The sequence below is a fragment of the Onychomys torridus genome, chromosome 3 (assembly GCF_903995425.1).
Source record: "Onychomys torridus chromosome 3, mOncTor1.1, whole genome shotgun sequence".
In the NCBI taxonomy this organism is placed as follows: domain Eukaryota; kingdom Metazoa; phylum Chordata; class Mammalia; order Rodentia; family Cricetidae; genus Onychomys; species Onychomys torridus.
The window spans coordinates 80,486,311-80,509,187 of record NC_050445.1 but is presented as its reverse complement, the minus strand read 5'-3'; the positions used below and the strand labels follow the sequence as shown (position 1 = coordinate 80,509,187).

The 22,877-nt window shown below is 41.3% G+C and overlaps 1 protein-coding gene across 5 annotated transcripts in view; it reads left to right on the top strand.

Moving 5' to 3' along the window:
• The window catches only part of Napepld (N-acyl phosphatidylethanolamine phospholipase D), a 43,695-nt gene that overhangs the window by 17,009 nt on the left and 3,809 nt on the right, over positions 1-22,877 (top strand). For all 5 annotated transcript variants that reach the window (XM_036180897.1, XM_036180901.1, XM_036180900.1 and 2 more), the window contains exons 2-4: positions 1,523-1,820; positions 12,855-13,501; positions 19,406-19,520. In XM_036180897.1, coding sequence (XP_036036790.1) covers positions 1,523-1,820; positions 12,855-13,501; positions 19,406-19,520 — 1,060 coding nt within the window. The remainder of the gene's footprint in view (positions 1-1,522; positions 1,821-12,854; positions 13,502-19,405; positions 19,521-22,877) is intronic.

The window sequence follows — 22,877 nt, the reverse complement described above, 5'->3', positions numbered from 1 at the left end:
TTGCTCCTGCATGATTCGCAATCAAGGATTTTGGTGTCTTGAATATGGGTGACAAGGTTGGGGTAGCAACTAAGGTTGTCTGAGCTGGTGTGTGTCTAACTTTCCAAGTGCTTTCATTGACTTAGATGCTTTAATCTTCTCAGTAACCCTAGGAACCAATAATGTCTTTATCTCCATTTATAGATGGGGAAAAAATTAAGATGAAGAAAAAGTGGGAAATTTATTCAAAGTTAGGATGCTGCAGTGTCTTGGCAGTTTTAAGTCTGAATTACTTAGAATTTATGTTGTTACTAGGTTAATTAATGTGCTGTTTCTGTCCTTGGCAGGTGGACTCATATTCTCTAGGGGAGAAGTTGTAGATTATCATCAGTATGAGAATGACTAAGCTTAGTAGGGTTATATGTAAGTCACTTGAATTACTGTGGTATCATTAAGAAACTAAACAGGTCTTTCCTTATTGTTAAGAACATTTGTAATTATGGATACAGAAAAGTGCTTGAATTAGTTTTGATTTTTGTTTTTCTGTGATATGTGCCTGAGGGAAGCAATTTAAAAAGAGCAAGTATTTGTTGTGGTTCACAGAGGTTTCTGTACGTGGTAGAGGGCTCCATGTCTCTGGGCCTGTGGGAGGCTGGGGGGGTAGGAACGTGTCTCTTTTCAGTGTGCATCCTCCATCAGAGCAGGCCCCGGCTTTCATAATTCCTTTACCTCCCAGTGGTGGATTAGATTTTGAATCCTTCTGTTGATCATTTCATTGATGAAGGCAGAGCCCCCATGATCTTGAGAGCTTTGCTGGGAACCAAGCCTTTAACACATGACATTTTTTAGGGGTGCTTTGTACCTAAATCATAATAGTGCTTCTGTTTATTCTGTAGAATGTCATTGAAACAGACAGTTTTATATCTAAATGCTGGCTAGGGAAATAATGTTGTTTTAGGTTACAACAGTGAAGGGATTTTTGAAAGGCTTGGCTGGCATGTTTATCTGGAAGGCAAACATCTTTTCTTTTTAGCGAGTTGTAATACTGGATTTTAAAATTGTATTTTGCAGCAAGAACATTTGAGTTAATACAAACAGTATTCTTATAAGGTTGGGAAAGTATTATTGTCTGAGAATGATACTAATATTCTTTAATGACTAACTTAGGGTTTTTATTCCTGTGAAGAGACACCATGATCATATAAAGGAAAACATTTAACTGGGGTGGCAGCTTACAGTTTCAGAGGTTTAGTCCATTATCATCATGGTACCACATGGTGGCATGCAGGAGACATGGTGCTGGAGAAGGAACTGAGAGTCCTGCATCTTTATTTGCAGGTAACAGGAAGTGGTCTGAGACACTGGGCATGGCTTGAACCCACCCCCACAGTGACACACTTCCTCCAACAAGGCCATACCTGCTCCAACAAAGCCACATCTCCTAATAATGCCACTCCTTATTATGGGGGCCAATTACATTTAAACTACTACAATGACTTTTTGTTAAACTTGGTAATCTCCCTTTGTATTTTCCTTTTTAAAGCTCACCAAAGGACATGGATGAAAATGAAAACAGCCAGTCTCCAATGACAAGTTATCAATATCCTAAAGAAACAGTAAGGAAACGCCAAAATTCAGTACAGAATTCAGGAGGAAATGTGTCTTCCAGGAAAAGCTTCAAACTGGATTATAGACTAGAGGAAGATGTAACTAAATCGAAGAAAGGAAAAGATGGGAGATTTGTTAACCCATGGCCAACATGGAAAAACATCTCTATCCCAAATGTTCTTAGATGGCTGATAATGGAGAAAGACCACAGCAGTGTTCCAGGTTCTAAAGAGGTAGGCAACATTTAGCTGTTTCTAAATGCTTTGTGTATACTTATAGATATGATATAGTTTTTCTGTGAGGTATGACCCTCTATTTATCGATTTGAGCTATTTCTGTATGGTAAGACATAATGGAAGTTTGAAGAGACAAATGAATCCCATGACCCATATCCTCAAGTTCCTAGTTTAGCAGCACAGTACATGTGTAAATAATCCCTTCTCATCTGTAGCCAGAGGCTGAGGTAAAGTGCTTTAGAAACAGAGGGTTGGAAGTGGTCAATTCTGACTGGTAGGGGTTGTCAGCAGTATGTGCTCATCTTAGAAAGCTATTTTGCAGTGGTTTTCTAGGTCAGGTGATCACATAAACCATGACCAAGGTGAGAAAGTGCATGGTGTGTACCAGAAAGTAACAGGCTGATAAGAATTTGGAATATGGATTCTGCAAAGTAAGGCCTGAAGTGTGCCTTTAATCCTTGGACTCAGCCACTAATGCTATAAAAATCTTTTGATATCCCTTGCAGAGCTGTGAAGGTTGACTACAATTTATTGCCTCCAACTACAGTAGCTTCACTTAGGATGTAATTTGTTACCCTTTAGCATAGAGAATACTAGAAGAGTAAGGTGCGTTTTGGCAGGGCTGGATGAGTAGGTGATGGTTCCCATTACAGTGGCATCTTCTTTTCCTTTCAGATTCTTTCTTAGTTTCCCCTATACTTCCTATCATCTTCCTTGAACTCTGATCCTGCTTGGCTGTTGGGGAGTTAGGGGCAGGGTAACTGACTTTGTGAGTAGAGGGATGATATGAAAATACTAGGGGCATGCCTGAAGACTTTGATCTACAATGGGAAGAGGTAAGGGGCTGTGGATAGAGAGGTAGATTTTGGTGTTAGATCTACTTGGTGAATGTTGCCTGTTTTTCTTTAAAGGATATATGATTAAAAATCTTACATAATGTTGGGTGTGGTAGTGTACACCTTTAATCCCAGTACTTAGGTGGCAGTGGCTAGTGGATATCTGTGAGTTCAAGGGCAGCTTGATCCACATAGTGAGTTCTGGGACATCCAGGGCTATACAGAAAGACACAGTCTCAAAAAAGGGGAATGGGAGTAGGGAAGAAAAGAAACCTTCTATCACTTTCATGCTAGAAATATTCATAGTAATCTCTCTATATAGTTTATCTATCTATATGTATGTACATACATATATATATATGCATATATTTGCTGTGCTAGAGATTAAACCTCGATCCCAATAAATTGTTTTGTTTTGTTTATTGTGATAGGGTTTTACTCTGTAGCCCAGGTTGGCCTCAAACTTGTAAACTGCTAGGATTATAGGTATCTTTCATCATGCCTGGCCTCAATATTGTTTTTTAAGGACCTTTGGAATTAGGTTAGACATTAATATATAACATTAGTATTTGGAGCATTTTAGGATGAGGCAAAGGAACAAGGAGAGTGTCTTGTTCATGTGTTTTTGAGGCTCAGGCTCCCTATGTAACTCAGTTTGCCCTGAAAGCTACTTATCACCTGCACTAGCTGTGAACTTGTGCTCTTCCAGCCTTATTTCCCAAGTGCTGGGATTACAGATGTGCACCACCACACCTGGCCTTTTTTCCCCCCTTGATGAACTTCTGAGGAGAAACTAGGGGGAGAAGGATTAGGGGTATAAGGTCAGGATAGGTGAGCTAATGTAAATAAGTACATTGGCATTGGCTATATCATCGTGGATCTTACGAACTCAAGTCTGTCCATTCACTCATTTGTTTAGCTAGTATTTACTGAGCACATGCTATGTGCTTGGCACACTCTATTATGTGCTAAAGAGTGAATAAACAAAGTCAATAAGGCACTTGTGTGGAGTTTTAAAATGTAAGTGTGGTGGTGGTCGTACACACCTTTAATCCCAGCACTTGGGAGGCAGAGGCAGGTGGATCTCTTGAGTTCTAGGACAGCCAGGGCTACACAGACAAACCCTGTCTGGGGAAAAACCAAACCAAAGCAAACCAACTAACCAACCAACCAACCAGACAAAATCAACCATAAGTGCGACAGTGAATAGGGCAGGCAGGGAAGTGAGCGTGGTCGAAGTATGGCCGCAGTCCTCAGTGAAGCTCTTTTTTTTTTTTTTAGATTGATTTATTTATTATGCATACTGAGGAGGGCACCAGATCTCATTATAGATGGTCATGAGCCACCATGTGGTTGCTGGGAATTGAACTCAGGACCTCTGGAAGAGCAGTCGGGTGTGCTCTTAACCTCTGAGCCATCTCTCTAGCCCTGAAGCTCCTCTTTTTAAAGGCAGGGATCAGAAAGATACGAGAGGGGACTCAGATCTTTGACTATGCTATCAGTGCAATCTGAAAGAAAAACATCTTTGCACTATTCTAATTTGTGTTTCCTTTTTTAAAAAAAAAAAATTAAGGTTTTTCCTGAGACAGAGTATCTCTGTGTAGCCCTGGCTGTCCTGGAACTCACTCTGTAGCCCAGGCTGGCCTTGAATTCACAGAGATCCTCCTGCCTCTGCCTCCCCAGTGCTGGAATTAAAAGCATTCACCACCATCACCACCTGGCTCTACTTTGCATTTTCATTTTTGACCTCTTCCCTGTCTTATTTCTTCCTTGTCTTTAGTGAAATCCTAAATTTGGATCAAATATATGCTGGCTTCTCTTATTTGAGGGTTGATTGTAACTTTGTGTTTAAACATATTTAAACAATTGCTGAAAGGTTGAGCTTTACCCAAGTAGGCATGGTTAAAGTTTCCCAGATCTTGGAACAAAACCATGGGGAAGTAGGTGAAGAACCAAGACTGGAGGTCAACTCCAATTTAATCAGATTTCTGGAAGTTGTTTTGTTAGATATTGGGAGGCTAGCATTAATGAGAAGATTATAGCCTTAAGTCATTATTTTGAAAAGAAAATATTTGCATAGAATTATTATTTATTATTCTACTTATATCATTATACTACACTGTATTTGTTTACCTACATATATGAAAGTGCTGTAGAAGAAACATATGATTAATGTATACATTAATGGGTTGGGTATAAGCAGGAAGCATAGTTTAGTTGCCTGGTGAGAAAGAGTTTCTTTCCTGGGGCATTGCTGGTCCCTATCTGTTCTGGAACATTAGGGCAGTGTGTCAGCTCACAGGCCACACATTGTTCAGAGGATGTTATTGCTTTGCACTGTTATTGCCTTCATTACCTTGTCTGATTGCTAGTGAGACTTATAGTCACTAATATAGGGGAGAAAAAAAATAACACTTGGCAGTATTTTAAGGTGGGAGGGATGTTGTTGGTTGTTTTTGCTCTTTTGGGGACCTATCTCCCAGCTCCCAAATAAATCACACACAGGCTTATTCTTAATTAGGAATGCCCAGCCTTAGCTTGACTTGTTTCTTGCCAGCTTTTCTTAAATTAACCCATTTGTCTTTTGCCTCTGGGCTTTTATCTTTCTCTATTTTTTGTACACCTTTCTTTCTTACTCCATTGCTGCTGTGTAGTTGGGTGGCTGGCCCCTGATGTCTTCCTCCTTCTCTTTCTCCTAGATCTCTCTTCTTCCAGATTTCTCCTTCTATTAATTCTTTCTGCCTGACAGCTCCATCTGTCCTTTCTCCTGCCTTTCCATTGGCCATTTAGCTCTTTATTAGATCATCAGGTGTTCTAGATAGGCACCATAACACAGCTTCACAAAGTTAAACAAATGCAACATAAACAAAAGTAATACACCTTAAAATAATATTCCCCAACAGAGGGAGACAGACACTTCTAGAGTGTCATTAGTTGGAGGAAGCTGTCAAATTGGAGAACAGGCTGCCCCAGCATGGCTAAAAAAGTGGGACTCCAGGATTTTGGGAAGCAATTTTATGCTTTTCACTGACTGGGTGACCTTATCTGTATCGCAGTCCCCTGAGATATACTGCTGTGGTTTAAATTTCACTTGACCCCCATAGCTCATGTGTTAAAGATTTATTCCTCAGCCTGATGCTATGGGAAGTGGTAGAAATATTCAGAGGTAAGGCTGAGTGGGAAGGTCTTCTGCCCATTGCTGGCATGCCCTTGAAGTAATAGCGGGACTCTTCATCCTTTTCTCCTTATTTTCCTTTCTGGGCAGGGAGGTAAGGACCTTGCTATATTGTAAGTTCTCTGCCATGATGTGCTGCCCCCTACAGACCCCAGAGCAACAGAGCCATTTGACCATGATTGAAACCTCCCAAACTGAACAAACCCAACTATCTTTTTGGTACCTATTTTCTAATTTCACCATGGCATCTGGTTTTTATTTAATCCTGTAGTCAGCACCTAGTAGGTGTTTTCAGTCTGAAAATATACTTTCTTCAGTTGTAGGAAATTTCTTTATCTACTCACTGGAAAACTCCATCCATCTTTCTGTTCCAACATCACTAGGTAGCCTCTGTATTCAATGGGTATAGGAAAAAAACCCAAAATTCCAACACAACCAAAGACTATGGATCCCAAGAGTTGCTTATAATAGGATTTGGCCAGGATGTTTAAAATGGCACATGGTCTAAAAAGTATTTTGGACCATAGACGGTTCCCATGAAAGAGAATGATGAGAACAGTATTTTCTTTCACCAACAATCACCAAATCAATGGGTGATTTGTATTCCTTTCAAAACAACCTGCAGCTTACTGCCACTGCCCAGGATCAAAGACATCTGTAGACCTCATAACAACTATGTTGTAGTCTTAGGGAGGATGGGAGAGTAGATAATTTGACCTGGAAGCACGTTTTCAGTGTAACATTTTATTTACTTTTTTTTTTTTTTGCCAGAGCTGAGGACTGAACCCAGGGCCTTGCGCTCGCTAGGCAAGCACTGTATCACTGAGCTAAATTCCCAACCCCCATTTTATTTACTTTTAATGTGAGTTAATATAATTATTTCAAGGAGGTAAAGGTTTAGTGAAAAGAAGTGACTTAAGTGAGGAAGACCTGACTGCTTTAGTAGAGCACTGCTTTAGTAGCGCATCTGTTGTATGAGCTGCAAGTTTAGTGCCCCCTCTCTGGGATGGTCTGTCTACCACTAAGGTGACAGAAATACTTGTCACAGTGTTAACTCACATAGTGTGTGCCGGTTTGAATAAGAATGGCCCCCGTAGGTTCAATGCATTTAAATCTTTGTCCCCAGTTAGTGGAACTTGAAGTGAAAAGCTTTTCTGTGTCCTGCCCTGCCCCACAGTGGGCTTCCAAATAATCACTCAGAGGCCTATATTACTTATAAATGCTCAGCTGGTAGCTCAGGCTTATTACTAACTAGCTCTTACACTTAAGTTAACCCATAATTCTTATCTATGTTTGGCCACATGGCTTGGTACCTTTTCTCAGTACAGCATTCTCATCTTGCTTCGTCTGTGTCTGGATGGGGACTCCTGACTCTGTTCTTCTTCCCAGCATTCTTAGTTTGGTCGCCTCACATACACTTCCTGTCTGGCTACTGGCCAATCAGCATTTTATTAAACCAGTTCGAGTGACAAATCTTTATAATGTACAAGAGCATTATCCCACAGCAGGAACTGTTTGGGAAGGAGTAGGAGTTATGGCCTTGTTGGAGGAGGTGTGTTACTGGAGGAGAGCTTTGAGGTTTCAAAAGCCCAGCCATTTCCAGTTATTTCTCCATCTCTTTCTGTCTTATTCTTGCTGATCAGGATGTAAACTCTCAGTTACTGCTCTGATGTCACTCCTGCCTATCTGCTGCCATGCTCTCCATGATCTCACCCTCTGATCTCAGGACTCACCCTCTGAACACTGCAAGCCCAATAAACTCTTGCTTCTTTAACTTGCCTTGATCATGGTGTTTTGTCACGGCAGTAAGAAAGACAGTGTACTCAGCATCAACTCACTGAAGATGAATATAAACTGGCACAGCAAACATTTGGATCTTTCCCTTTTCTCAAGAAAAGCAAAACATTAACTAGTCTGCTTTTAAATTATGGGCCTTATGATTTTTCCTTTTGCAGTTTTCATGAAGGAAAATTAGCCAAGACAATTGTAATCTAGCCAAACAAACCAACAAACAAACCTTACTTTCTTCAAGAAATGAAGAATCCCTTTCCTCTCTCCCGCCTGTTCCACATGCTTTTTCAAACTCTGGTGATTGGGATAGAAAGTTTATAAATCATTCCTTCCTTTTCTGGTATGTGTCACATGACTGTGTACCTGTGTGTCTGCATATATGCATATGTGTATGGAGGACAGAGGTTGACATTGGGTATCTACCTTAGTTTTTATCTATCCTTGAGCCTGCTTTGGGTAGGCTGGCTGGCCAGTGAGCTTTCAGGAATCCTTCTTTCTCCTGTGTAGTGCTGGGGTTATAGATATGCCATGCCCAACTTCCTTGTGGATGGTGGGATCTGAACTCAGACTTCACACTTTTGTGGCAGGTGCTTTACCAATGCAGTTTTCTCCCCAAATCCCTGATTTTTTTTTTCTTTTTCATCATTCAGTAGTAGGTTATGTTGTTTGAGTTCCTGAGGAAGCTGCCAAAGAGTAAATCCATGAAGATAAGCTCACTTTGTAGTGAGAAGGAGCAGAGCATGCAGAAGGGTACACAGACGTGTCAGCTGCTGTTTTGCTGAGATACAGCATTGGGATCAGGCAGCTTACACAAGGACAGGTTTGTTTAGTCCTGTGGCTCCAGAGGTCCCATCATAGTGGAGAAGCATGGTCGCAGGCAGGCCTTGCCTCAGGAACACCCGAGAGCTCACATGGTTAACTGCAGGCAGGCAGGCAGAGAGAGAGAGAGAGAGAGAGAGAGAGAGAGAGAGAGAGAGAGAGAGAGAGAAAGAAAGAACTAGGAATGCCTGGCTTTGAAACCTCAAAGCCCACCTCCAGAGACACTCCCTCCAGCAAACCTACCCAAATAGTGCCACCATCTGGGAACCAAGTGTTCAGACACCTGAACCTATGGGTGACATTTCATTCAAGCCACCACAACAAAGAAAAGTGTTCAGATCTCAAGTCACTATCTTTTGTTTGTCTTGTTTTGTTTTGTAGACAGTATTTCTCTATGTGGCCCTGGCTATCCTAGAACTCACTCTGTAGACGAGGGTAACCTTGAACCCCCAGAGATATCTTCCTGCCTTTGCCTCCTAAGTGCTTGGATTAAAGGCATGCACCACCCAAAAAGTTTTATTGGCAACACTTGGCATATTAGATGTTAGAGTCCTAGAAAAGTCCCACAAAAGACCACCATCCACATATGCAATCAACAAGAGCATTTAGTGTTCTGGCATGCTGGGGCTGACCATCCTACACAAAGGCAAAATGGTGATGACTCCAGGAGAAGCTTGCAAGCTCCTTTTAAGAAGAGCTAAGGAGAGTTTGTAGGGCAGTTAGGCCATCTTAGATATGATTGGCTTAAGCAAGTGGCAATCATATTAGTACATTCTAATTGGCTAGGGCTAATTGGGCTGGTTAAGGCTATAGCTTTTCCATTTTGTGGCAGGCCTGGACAAGTCACAGGCTTTGTCCTTATTTGGTTATTACCTTGAGCTGCTGACTGTGGGGCTGGCCCAGTGGTCCATGCTTGGTATGTGCTATCTCCCTTGTCCCTGCTGTCAAGGGTGTTGAAGATTGATTGTCCTTTGTTCATGGCTTCCTCAGAAACTGCTTCAAGAGGCAGGAACTAAGGCTTAGTTTTTTTTTTTTTTTTTTAAGATTTAATTATTATTATTATATATACAGAAGAGGGCGCCAGATCTCATTACAGATGGTTGTGAGCCACCATGTGGTTCCTGGGAATTGAACTCAGGACCTCTGGAAGAGCAGTTGGTGCTCTTAACCTCTGAGCCATCTCTCCAGCCCAAGGCTTAGTTCTTAATTGAGATATTAGGACAAGCTGTCATGATATTTTCCTGCCCCTCTCATTATATAATTGATCCATTAAACATACAATTTCGTGTTTTTTAGTATATTTACAGACATGTACAACTGCACACAATAATCTCTGTTACTTCCAGATGTAATACCCATGTCCTTCAGTCATCACAGCCCTGGTTCCTCTGCTCCCTGGAACAACTTATCTATGTTGTTGTCTTCATAACCTTGGCGATTATTTTGACACTGCTAACAATGCTCAGTTGTGGGCTTGATCCCCCAATACCATTCAGATAATGCTAAATGTCAAGCTTCAGGTAGCCTTTAAACTTAGAGAAAAACCAAAGTGCATTCATTTTCAGTGATTATTATTTTCCAGGTATTTCAATTGACATACCGTTTAATATAGTTCTGCTTAAACATTTCAAAATAGTTTTGTTAACATAATATAAGTTCCAAATATTTAAAGTGGATAATTTGATGAGTTTTACTTTAACATTGACACATGCAGAACAGATCACTACTATAAAGATAACGAACATACCCACCATTCCCAGTGTTTTTGTGATGGATCTCCCCTTATTCTCATTACTTGTTCCCCAAGCTCTTACTTTACAAAGGTAAGTGTGGACTGGGGCGGGTAGCTTAGTGGTTGGCCACATGCTTGACATGCATGAGGCCCTGAATTTAATCTTCAGCACCACACACACTGAGTTAATTGAGAGTACGTATGTTGGTTGGAGAAGGCAAGCATGTAAGAATAGAGACCAGCTGGCTGACCTGTGTAAGGGTAACTCTGTATGACTCTTTGCTTTTTCATCTTTTTAAGATGGAAGGAGTTTTTACCTCTGGTGTTTTGATCTGTGTTAAATCTGAAATTTTTTGTGAATCAGTACAATGTCCAAATGGTAAAATTTATATAAATGGTAGCTATTGCTAGTGCTATTTTATGCTATATTTTAGTAAAGTACTTGATATATGATATTTTGTCATTATTATTGTTGTATGACTAGTATTATGCCTAACACATAATTACATTATATTAAATTTACATTAATTTCTTTCCTTTCTAAAAAACTTCGTTTATTTTATGTGAATGTTTTTGCCTGAGTATGTGGACCACATGCTTGTAAGTGCCTGAAGAAGCTAGAAGAGGGTGTTGGATCTCCTGGAGTTGTGGGTGGTTGTGAGCAGCCTAATGTGGGCACTGGGAATAGAACCCAGGTCCTCTGAAAGACCAGCAAGTGCCCTTAACTGCTGAGTCATTTCTCTAGCACCCTACTTCTCTTCTTCTTTTGCCTTCATTTTATCTTCTTAATTCCTTCTTAATTCTTGGTAAATTTACAATGTGACTTTTTTTCTAACCCTAATTGTAAATTTTGAGAATTAATTGAAAAAAAAAAACAAAACCCTAACATCATTTGTTTATTAATTTATCCAAGAATTTTTATTGATCATGTCCTCAGTTGCAGTCACTGAGCAAGGCACTTAGAATGATTCCAAGCTGCATAAGACAAGAGATATCGTCTACGTTTAGATCAGAATACCTATGGAAGCCTTGTGTTCATAGAAGCATACATGTCTAGGGGTTGTAGGGAGGGATTCCATCTGCAGAGACTCAGGGATGGTCCCCTGGAGGGTACATAATTTAATTATAGTCTCCAAGGTCTGAGAGGGTGAAGGCAATCTGAAAAATGAGTCAAAATCATGCAGAGTTCTGAAACTCGGTCCAGGAATGGGAAGTATTTTCCTGAGTATGGGAAAGAGTGTGTGTATGGGAGTCAATAGCATGAAGCACAGCTGGAGAGGACTGGGCATCCCATGGGCAGCTTACTATTGGGCAAGGGGGATGAGTAGAGAGCAGTGAACACTTTACAGCAGGGAAGGAGTTATATCTTAACCATAGGCACACTGTTTTTGTTGGATTATTTATTTATAAACAGATCTTACTATATAAACCCAGGCTAGCCTTGAACTCTTGGTCTTTCTTCCTCAGCTTCCCAAGTACTGAGATTATAAATGCTACCTACTATGTCTGTCTTGGTATACTGTTGAGGACTGTTATGACTCTTGTGTATGGATGGAGTGGGCAGGGAGACAGCTGAACAGTCATGAGTACTTTGATGTATCTAGCTGCTGCTTAGGATCTTAAGTATAGGTTACTGGCTGTGCAGAAATACAAGAAATTGACAAGCCTGGTGCATGCTTGGTCATCAGGGTTGGGACATGCTGTCTTCATTGGAATACTTATAGAGCATGTATTGTGAGCCAGCCATTTCTAATTCAGTTCTCATGGCAATTGTTATACCCATGGGAACTTGAGCTTGGAGGGCCTAAGAGCCATCACTGCGATCCTCTGCCTTTCCTTTCCTGTCCAGGCCTTCTCATTCAGACTCAGTGGCTTCTTATCTTTTCTTCACCATTGTCTCCTGCCTTTGCCCTCTGTGTCATCCTCCCTTGTAAAGGTAAGGAATTAGGAGAACCATTTATGAATGTGATCCACCCCCAGGAAAGATCACAGTGTTTTGCTTTAAATTTTATGTACTCAGAAAGTAAGGTATGTAAGATCCAAGGGTTAAACGTCAGTTGGTGTCCGCTTGCCTTGTGAGTTCCAGGAACTGGCCTGCTTCTGAGGCTGTCTTCAGGCAGCAAATGCACCATCAGCTTGGTGAGTCAGCAGCAGCCGAGTGACTGTTTCCAGGGCAATCTGCTGCTGGCATTTCTGAAGACAGCCTTTAAAATATAGTTATCCCACGCCTTTAATCCCAGCCCTTTAATCCCAGCACTCGGGAGGCAGAGGCAGGCGGATCTTTGTGAGTTTGAGGCCAGCCTGGGCTACCAAGTGAGTTCCAGGAAAGGCACAAAGCCACACAGAGAAACCCTGTCTCGAAAAATAAAACAAAACAAAACAAAAACAAACAAACAAATAAAATATAAACTTAGCGGTTTCGAGGGCTTTACCCCCAGTTTTCCTTTTCCCTCTGGCATTCAGGACTAAGCAGATTACTAACCTGTGGTTATTAAGTCCCATCCAGAAGGAAGCTAGTGCACCTGTTTCAGGGAAGCGCAGCAGTGGCAGGTGTGCTAGATGACTTGGGTTATCCCCAAATAGCTCCTCACTGAAATGTAGGCCACAGTGTTTTCTGTGATGATGTAATGTCTTTCCACCCCCTAAATACTGCTTTTCCCTTTTTTATATATATATAGGAACTTGACAAAGAACTCCCAGTGCTTAAGCCATATTTTATCAGTGACCCTGAAGAGGCTGGAGTGGGAGAGGCTGGCTTTCGAGTCACGTGGCTGGGACACGCAACGCTGATGGTGGAAATGGATGAGCTCATATTCCTTACAGACCCCATGTTCAGCTCCCGTGCTTCTCCCTCTCAGTACATGGGTCCAAAGCGATTTCGCCGTCCCCCGTGCACAATAAGTGAACTTCCCCGAATCGATGCTGTCCTTATTAGTCACAACCACTATGACCACCTGGACTACGGCTCTGTCCTTGCTTTGAATGAGCGATTTGGCAGCGAGTTGAGATGGTTTGTGCCTTTGGGTCTTCTCGACTGGATGCAGAAATGCGGCTGTGAGAACGTGATTGAGCTGGACTGGTGGGAAGAGAATTGCGTCCCTGGCCGTGATAAGGTCACCTTTGTCTTCACACCTTCCCAACACTGGTGTAAAAGGACCCTCATGGACGACAACAAGGTTCTGTGGGGCAGCTGGTCTGTGTTGGGGCCTTGGAATCGATTCTTCTTCACTGGGGATACTGGTTACTGCCCTGCTTTTGAAGAGATAGGAAAGAGGTTTGGTCCCTTTGACCTTGCAGCTATTCCCATTGGAGCTTATGAACCAAGGTTTGTAAATGTGGACTTCACACGTTATGATTCTTGATGCTATGTAATTTGTGATTTTAGTGGTGGGCTTGATATACATTGATGGAGGTTGAAGTTAGATTCAAATTCAATTTTATATTAAGGTGTAAAGAATTCAGCTGGGCGGTGCTGTCTCACACCTTTATTATTATTATTATTATTATTATTATTATTATTTTTGTTTTTTTTGAGACAGGGTTTCCCCGTGTAGCTTTGTGCCTTTCCTGGAACTCACTTGGTGGCCCAGGCTGGCCTCCAACTCACAGAGATCCGCCAGGCTCTGCCTCCTGAGTGCTGGGATTAAAGGCGTGCGCCACCACTGCCTGGCTTTTCTTTTTTTTTTTTTTTTTTTTTTTTTGGCTCACACCTTTAATCTCTGTGAGTCTGAAACTAACGGGGGTGTGGGGGGATTTCTACACCAATACCCAGAACCAACTTTTAGTCTTTCTCTTCACATGGATGATTCTTTCTGCAGATGAAAATTTCCAATCCCTGCCCTGCAGATCTTCTATGTTTAGCAGATCAAGAAAGCAAGGAGTTGTCCCGTAGTCTGTGTGATGTGCCTACTTTCAGTCACCACGAAGAATCTGGTCTTGACATACCATTCCTCATGGCTCTCCCTCCCACCACTGTGTGCTCCTCACTTACTTTGAGAGCAGTTAAGGGCCACACTGTCACTGAAGACCCAGAAGACACAACTACTGTCTGTTTTACTTAATACTATCTTTTTTTTTTTTTTAAAGATTTATTTATTTATTATGTACACAGTATTCTGCCTGCATGTGTCCCTTCAGGCCAGAAGAGGGCACCAGATCTCATTACAGATGGTTGTGAGCCACCATGTGGTTGCTGGGAATTGAACTCAGGACCTCCGGGAGAGCAGTTGTTGCTCTTAACCACTGAGCCATCTCTGCAGCCCCTATCTTTTTTAAGGAGAAGAGAGATGATTTTGGTGAACTCAGTCAAACAGATGTACAAGTGAAGCAAAACAGATTGTAACAAAGTGGTCTAGGAAGTTGGCTTACTGGTAATAAAAAATGCTTATGCAAGCATGGAGATGCAAGTTTGGTTCCTCAGAACCCACAGTAAAAAGCCCTGCTTGACAGCACATTCCTGTAATTCCAGAGCTGGGGAGGCAGATGGGAAGATCCTGGATATTCACTGGTCAGACAGTGTAACCAATCAGTGAGGTCCAGATTCAGTGAGAGAAGCTGTCTTTAAAACAAGGTGGAGGGCTGGTGAAATGGAGTAGCAGAGAACTGCTACTCAGGGTAAACAGACCCTAGTTTGATCCCTAGGACCTGCAGGTTTGAAGGAGAGAATCCACCTACACTCAAGTTCTCTTCACCCACTTATGTGTGTCACAGGCAAAGAATGAATGTGATCATTTTTGTTTCTTTTTTTTTTTTAATTTTTATTTATTTATTTATTTTATGTATGAGTGCTCTGTCTGTATGTTGCCTTTGTGCCAGAAGAGGGCATCAGATCCCACTAGAGATGGTTGTGAGCCACCATGTGGTTGCTGGGAGTTGAACTCAGGACCTCGGAAAGAGCAGTCAGTGCTCCTAACCGCTGAGCCATCTCTCCAGCCCCTAACATTTTTGTTTCTTAAAAAGGTGGAGAGTGATAGAGAAAAACACCTGATGTTGACCTCTGGGCTGCACATGCCCTCATACACATGTGCACATACATGAACACATCACACATACCAGGTTTTGCTTTACTTTTTACAGCATGCATATACATGTGTGTTATTAGGCAACCCTATAAGCATTGTATCTCAAATACAAGCAGTATATATCATCTCAACAGAGCTTAGACTCACTTGCGTAGCTGTTTGTACACATGGTGACTGATTGGGTACATCCAGTTTTTTTGTTTTCACCCTGTATCCATTCATTCATCATCTTTCTTTTTTGTAACTGGGGATTGAATCCAGGGCCTGAGGCATCACAGAGCTATATCCCCATCCCTGTCAAATTCATTTGTTAACCTTTAAGGTCACCAAACCATTTTTCTTATCCTTATTCTTTTATTTATTTATTTAGCTTTACTTATTTCCTTATTGTGGGTGGGTTTAGATACTTTTACCTGTTTTGGGTTCTTAGTAATTATTGAAACTATCATAACTTGCCAGATGAGGCAGCACATGCCTCTAACCCAAAAACTGAGAAGTTGAGGCAGGAGAATCTTTTCTAAAAAGCTACCACCATTACAGACCACAACAGAAATTATTGTAAGTCAGTATTAGTGTTTAAATTTTACCTTTTCCATTCAAATTATTCTAGTTCTTATGAAACTCCTGAAAATATCAATCAACATGGCTTTAAAAAATGGTCACAAATAATTTTCAAATGATGTTGACTTTTACTCACTGCATAAAGAGTATCTCTTTATAGTTATACAGACAAGCCTTCATTGGTGGCATCACGTGTTTGATGTCTATGTCTGTGGTGACGACACAAACTGCATGCCCACAGCCTTGTCCCTTCTCTGCACTGCCTTCGTCGTCTCTCCAGGCTCTGAGAGGCTGGGTGCAGGGTCATGGCTTGCTTTAAGAGCATTAAATGTGGTAGTTCACATGGACTGTAGAATCTGGTTTTGTTTTGTCAATCCTAGCTGTTTTAGAAATAAAATAAAACTTAGGAGTCCTGTACACATGTAAGCTGATTATAGTGAAAAATGGCTTTTAGTTGTGTGCTGGGAATATTTGATTCCTGCTTCTGGGGTCTCTCATCCCCAGACATTGTAGCTGGAGTTTAGCATTTATTTTTCCACTTACAGTGCTGGGGATTGAGTCCGGAGCCCTGAACAAGCTGGGTCAAGTGATCTGTCGGCCTTAGCACTGACATTTTCATTTTAATGGCTAGAGTAAAAAAAAGTAAATTTATTTCAGGTAAACAGAAGTTAGAAAAGAAGTAGCATTTGCAAAAGGACTTTAATGGATGAGGAGACAGACCAAGACTGTTTCCGTTCTGCCTTGCCTCCTGAGTGTCAGGACATAGGCAGAACACTGCTTCAGTAGTCTCTTCTGAGTACAGTGGTTTTGTTTTGGGGTTCCCAGAGGACCCAGCAAGTGCTGACAGTCAAATTGCCCTTTTGTTGTTGTAGATGGATGGACTCTGGGTGACGAGTTCTGGGAAGGGCAGAGCACCTGGGTACAGCCCATACCCCTTAGTCTTTCTAGCATTGCTTGGTAGTGGCAGACTAGGATGCAAAGAATATGAAGAAATGTTTCTCCTCAGTTAAACCAGTGGCTTGGAAAGTAAAACATGTGCATCCTTTGCGTAAAAAAATAATTCATTTTTTCCTGAAGGTCATGTTTATGTTAATTATTTTTCTGGGAGGGTTCTATGAATAGGTGCTGCATTTAATGTTTTCACAAACTGCCTGGATCAAAGTTTATACTTCACAGACAAGGAAATAGAAGCTCTGGGATTTGAGAGACATTTCCAAAGGCTTTCCAACCCCTGCATGAGTCGGGACTCGGGCTCTCCTTCTGGAGCCTGGGTAGCTCCAAGGTGTTAGTCAGTCTTCCTGGACTTTTCGATCTGTAGTCACTTGTTCAGTTTTATGGTATTTTAAATAAAACACCTTGACTGGCAGTGGGACTTTTTGCCCCTTATCTTTAAACTTTAAATACTTTACACTGTACACTATTTATTTTTGAGAAAAAGTCTTGATAATAAGGTCCAGCCTTGAGTTTAGGATCCTCATGTGTGGAGTGGAAGGGCTATAGTGCCATAGTACCTGGCTGTATACACTAACTCTTTGCTTGCTTTCCATTTGGTCAGTTAGTGCCTGTGGGATATCCTTATGGTATGTTCTATTGTAACTGGTTTGTTTTCCAATTTTTTTTTTGTAGCCTTGGCTGTCCTGGAACTTATTTGTAGACCATGCTGGTCTCGAACTCACAGCAATCCACCTGCCTCTGCCAGCTGAGTGATGAGATTAAAGGCATGTACCACCACCACACGACATGGTTTCCAATTCTTTACCTATTATTATATTTCTTTGATTCACCCCTAAAATTGCAGAGTAAAATAATAAGTCATATTTTTATAATATGGGCATCAATAAAAATAAAAATAAACATGAAATAAAGCTTGAAACTCACTTTTTAGCAATTTATACACACAAGAGTTTTGCTTTTTTGCCCCCAGAGAAAAGTAGACTGAGAGGAAATGGTTTTACCAACTGTGAATGGGCTTTGCTTCTGTTTAGAATCTTGTTTATTTGTTTACATATATATTTTGAGATTTTATTTATTATTTATTTGTTTATGATTTTTTTTGAAGTAGCACTTCTGTATGTTTCCCTTGGTATCCTAGAACTCTCTCTGTAGACTAGGCTGGCCTCCCCAACTCAAAGATCTGCCTGCTTCTCCCTCCCAAGTGCTGGGATTAAAGGTGTGCACCACCATGCCTAGCATAAGATTTCACTTTTTTAGTATTATGGGTATTTGTGTGTCTGTGTGAGTGTTTGGGTGCCCATAACAGAAGAGAGTGTCAGCTCCCTTAGAGCTGGAGCTTTAAGCCATTTTGAGCCACCTGATGAGAGTGCTGGGAACTGATTCCAGGTCTTCAGGAAGGGCAACAGAGTCATCTCTCTGTATTGCTTGTTTTCTTTCTTTCTTTCTTTTTTTTTCTTCGTATATAAAAGCAAAGAGCCTTTATTTCAAGCTGAAGCTGGGTCTCTCTGTCCCACACAGCAGTGAGAGCAGAGAGCCCCTAGCCCAGGCTAGGTAGGGTTTTTATTGTATTAGAGGCTAGGGTGAAGGGATTACCAGGGTTAGGACCCTGGTTGGCTGACATTGTCTGGGAGTAACAGCAAAAAGGAGAAATGGGTGTGTGCTAGATTCAAGGATATCTGGCTCTTTTATCTAACCTTATCTAATGGTTGGAATGTTTAGGACATCAGGTACACTTCCCCATCCCTGGGTGGCTTTTTCTGGATTTGGATGTTGGCTACTTAGTGTCTGGGCCACAAGGCAGCTGTGTAGTCAGGCTGTTTCCCCCCCCCCCCCCACATGTAGATGAGTTTGGCTACTGACCATGAATTTGAGGCAACCTACTTGCCTAAGATTTTGCCTCTTAAGTGCTAGGACTATGAGTATGGGCCACTATGCCTAGCTTCTGTTTTTGTTTTGATTCTATTTTGTTTTTCAGTTTTGAGACAAGGTCTCATGTAGGCTCGCCTTGAACTCAGTCCTCTTGGCTCCACCCCTCCAGCTTGTTTTCTTACAGTCTTGGCCTGCCTCAAGACTTAGTGCCTGGCTCATTCATTGCTGCTTGTGTCTCTTCCCTGTGAGTCTCACTTCTGGTTGCACTGGTCTAATGCTGGTGTCCCAACATCAGAATCATGGAGTAACTTTTTATTATAAATTTTCTGGATGAGTTCCATGTGAATTTGATGGCTGAAAAGTGGTTGAAAACAACACTACTGCTTGTTGCTGCATCTACTGCTGATTTGGTGAAATTCTTAGATATACTGACATAAAGTCAAATGAAGGTCTAGGAAGAGGCCATAAGAATAGCCACAGTGAGTTTTCAAACATTCATAGTCCTATGAAGAATTCTTTTGTTTTAAATTTTATTTTTAACTTTGTGTGTGTGTGTGTGTGTGTGTGTGTGTGTGTGTGTGTGAGAGAGAGAGAGTGTAAATGCCCAAGGAAGCCAGACAAGGATATTGGATCTCCTAGAGCTGGGGTTGCAGGCAATTGTGAACTGCCTGATGTGGGAACTGGGAACCGAACTCAGGTGTGCAAAGGTAGTGTGTGCTTTTAACTGCACAACTGTCTCTCCAGATATGTTGATTAGATGAAATAGTAATTTGAATTTAGGCTATTTACAAACATTGAATTAATCAATAGCTGTGTTTCATCAGGTGGTTTATGAAATACCAGCATGTTGACCCAGAAGATGCTGTAAGGATTCACATTGATGTTCAAACGAAGAGATCTGTGGCAATCCACTGGGGAACTTTTGCCTTAACTAATGAGGTAAGTTTGATTTAAACAAACAAACAAACAAATGCAAACCTCAGCTTTGATTGTTGGTGGGATTTAGTATCTCTGTGACCTGGCTTTCAGAGACCATACCGTGGAATCAAACTCTGTACAGTTATCACAACCACCACATAAATTGGAGGGGTAAAGCATACTTTCTAGTAAAATACTTGAAATCAGTAGGAATAAAACCCCCATGGTGTGCTGTTTCTAGGCTGATTTCCATAGTTAATGAAGCATGTGCTTATCCAAAATCTGTGTGTGGTGTAGAAAATGAACCATCATGCCTCAGCACTCCAGATGGCTTATATTCTAGTAGAAGCTAGAATGTACATTGTGTACTAGAAGGTGGAAGTGCTATAATGTGAGACAGATAAATTGGTCTCAAAGACAGGGAGGGATCAGGAATCACTTCATGGAAGAAGGAAATTTTAACTTGGCCACAGGCATGAAGGATGGTACTTATTTCCAGAGGAAAGGACAGAGCATAGTCTGGGGCAGCAGACATGGGGAAAGGGAGGAGTTTGTTCAGCAGGAGAGTGGGTGGTGTGGAAGGCAGTGGGAGAAGACAGCTAGAATGTGGGGCTTTCTAGAAACATCTTACCCATTTAGGTAACTTCCATTCAGTGATTGTTATCTCCAGACACTGGCATAAATATGGTACATTTAAACTATATCAGAAGAGCTGATTCTTCCTCGGGAACTGATCCCCGAGCTCTGCTGGCATGGGTTCTGGAATCAGGAAGTCTAATGAAATCGTCTTTTCATTCCTGGATCCAGGCCCACGCAATGTTGAGAAGGGTTAGAAGTTAACTTCCCCTGCTTGGCTCTGGGTGACCCTTCTATCTCCCCGGGCCTCTTGTATTTTTAGCCCTCTTATTCTGCTTTGTTTCTAGTGTGACCTCTTCCTAAGATAGAGTCCATTCCACAGTTACCTAATACATGCAGTGCTCATTTCCCTGTCTCCTAATTAAAATGTCTGTCTTATTATGAAATAACCGTGAGTAATGCAGCAGATGTGTAGCCATGCTGCTGGAAGTGTGGTGGAGTAATAAATGAAAATCTACAGAGCTGGGAGGAAGGCATGCTCATCCGAAGTACATGTGTGGACTTGGGAAGGGGCAAACTGTCATATTTGCATACTGCTGTTTGATGGCTGTTTCTTATGATGTCTCTACCTGTTTGAATGTGTGAATGTACCGTATGTATTTTCTGTAGTGCCATGATGGAATAGTAGTATGTTATTATACCTTTGTAAAGGATGGCATGAAGACTCAGCTTGAGTGAGACAGTAAGTAGTGTTCTTTCCTTAGATGGGGAGATTAGGAGAGGATCAAAACCTCAGACTTCAAAATCATTTCACATCCAGACAGTGGTGGCACACACTTTTAATCCCAGCACTTGGAAAACAGAGGCAGGTGGATCTCTGTGAGTTTGAGGCCAGCTTGGTCTACAGAGCGATTTTCAGGACAGTATTGCTATGAAGAGATACTATGACCATGCAAGTGTTTGTAAAAGGAAGCATTTAAATGGGGCTGGCTTACAGTTTTACAGGTTTAGTTCATTATTGTCATGGTGGGAGACATGGCGGTGCGTAGGCAGACAATGGTGCTGGAGAAGGCTTAACTGAGAATTCTACATCTTGATCTGCAGGCAGCAGAAAGAGACTGTGTATCACACTGGGTGCAGCTTGAGCATATGAGACCTCAAAGCGTCCCCTCCACCCCATAGTGACATACTTCCTCCAACAAGACCATATCTACTCGAGCAGGCCACACCTCACAATAGTGCCACTCCTTATGGGTCAAGCATTCAGACACATGAGTCTCTGGGGCCAGTTCTATTCATACCACTGCATCACTATTTAGTCTTCAAGAATTATGCTTGATTACTCTCTGAGGTGGCAGCAGGAAGACTGCAAGTCGAGGCAAGCCATCCTTGGCTGCTTGAATACAGCAGACATGTCAGTGCCAAAAATCTCAAACAAAATGAAACAACACACCAAAGGAGACTTGCTCTTGCTGTACCTCCATCTTTATTTCTTTCTGAGACTCTTAATAAAGACGTAGTTACCAGTTTACTCAACTAACACAAAGGTGTGAAAGTCTATGGGATTTTCAGACATGTTTAGCCTATGGTTTCTAAATATTTGGTGCTTTGTATAAACACTTGAAGTAGCTTCTCATTATGTTATAAGCAGGATACAGGTATCTGTAACTCGACAGCACCCTACAGTTCTGTATGTGCATGGTATGTGTCTATTAATAGCTAATTTTCTAAAAAAAAAAAAAATACACCCTATTTTTGATGTAGTACTCTGTAATTACATAAGCTAGCATGTTAGCTGACCGGGTTGTATCATTACTAGACTCTGTTGAAAGCGGATTGTTAATCAGCTGACCCTTTAGGAATGCAGTTGTCCAGGGCTGGCTGCCTGGCATTTGATGGGCCTCGAGTTCCGGGGCTCTTCTCCTGATCCTCACGTATATTCTCTGACTTACTGACCTGCTTTTCCACAGGTGCTTGCTTCCGTGACTGTCAGCATTTTTTTTTTCTGCTTTGTGCTTGGACTCTGAGATACTAACTCTAAGTCACCCAGAAGCTTTCCTTACGTAATTCAAAGGCTAGATGGTTAGAATAGCCGAGAATTAACCTATTAAAAAACTCAGATGTTGCAAAATGTAGATAGATTAAAGACAGTAGGTCTCCAACCACCTACAACATTATAAAAACTATACTAAGTCCTTAATGGCATCATGCCTGACACTATAAAGTTAGAGCTAGAAAAGAAGTGTAGAGTGATTGTGTATCTATTTTGTTGACCAAAACCTTAGAAAACATGGGTGACAAGAATTTAGCAAAAGGAGCTATTTTTCTATGGGGAAGAATTTCATTATTTTGATTTTAAAAAAAACTTTTGAGACAGGGTTTCTCTGTGTAGTTTTGCACCTTTCCCGGAACACTCTGTAGCCCAGGCTGGCCTTGAACTCACAGAGATCTGCTTGTCTCTGCCTCCTGAGTGCTGGAATTACAGGCATGTGCCACCACTGCCTGGCTTGAAATACTTTAAAAATAAATTACATTTATTTTTGTGCTATGTGTGTTATATGTATATATATATATATATATATATATGTGTGTGTGTGTGTGTGTGTGTGTGTGTAATGTATATGTATAATATATATATTAGACAAGCAATAGATTCCTGCTATCTGCCATCCATTAATAAATGGGGATCTCTAAGAATACAGTATAAATAAGGCTTAGTTAAAACCTAAGTTATTTAGCAGTTAGTTGAATGCTGTTAGTGATCCTTTAAATGTAGCCCAAACTGTGGAAATAAGCAAGGAG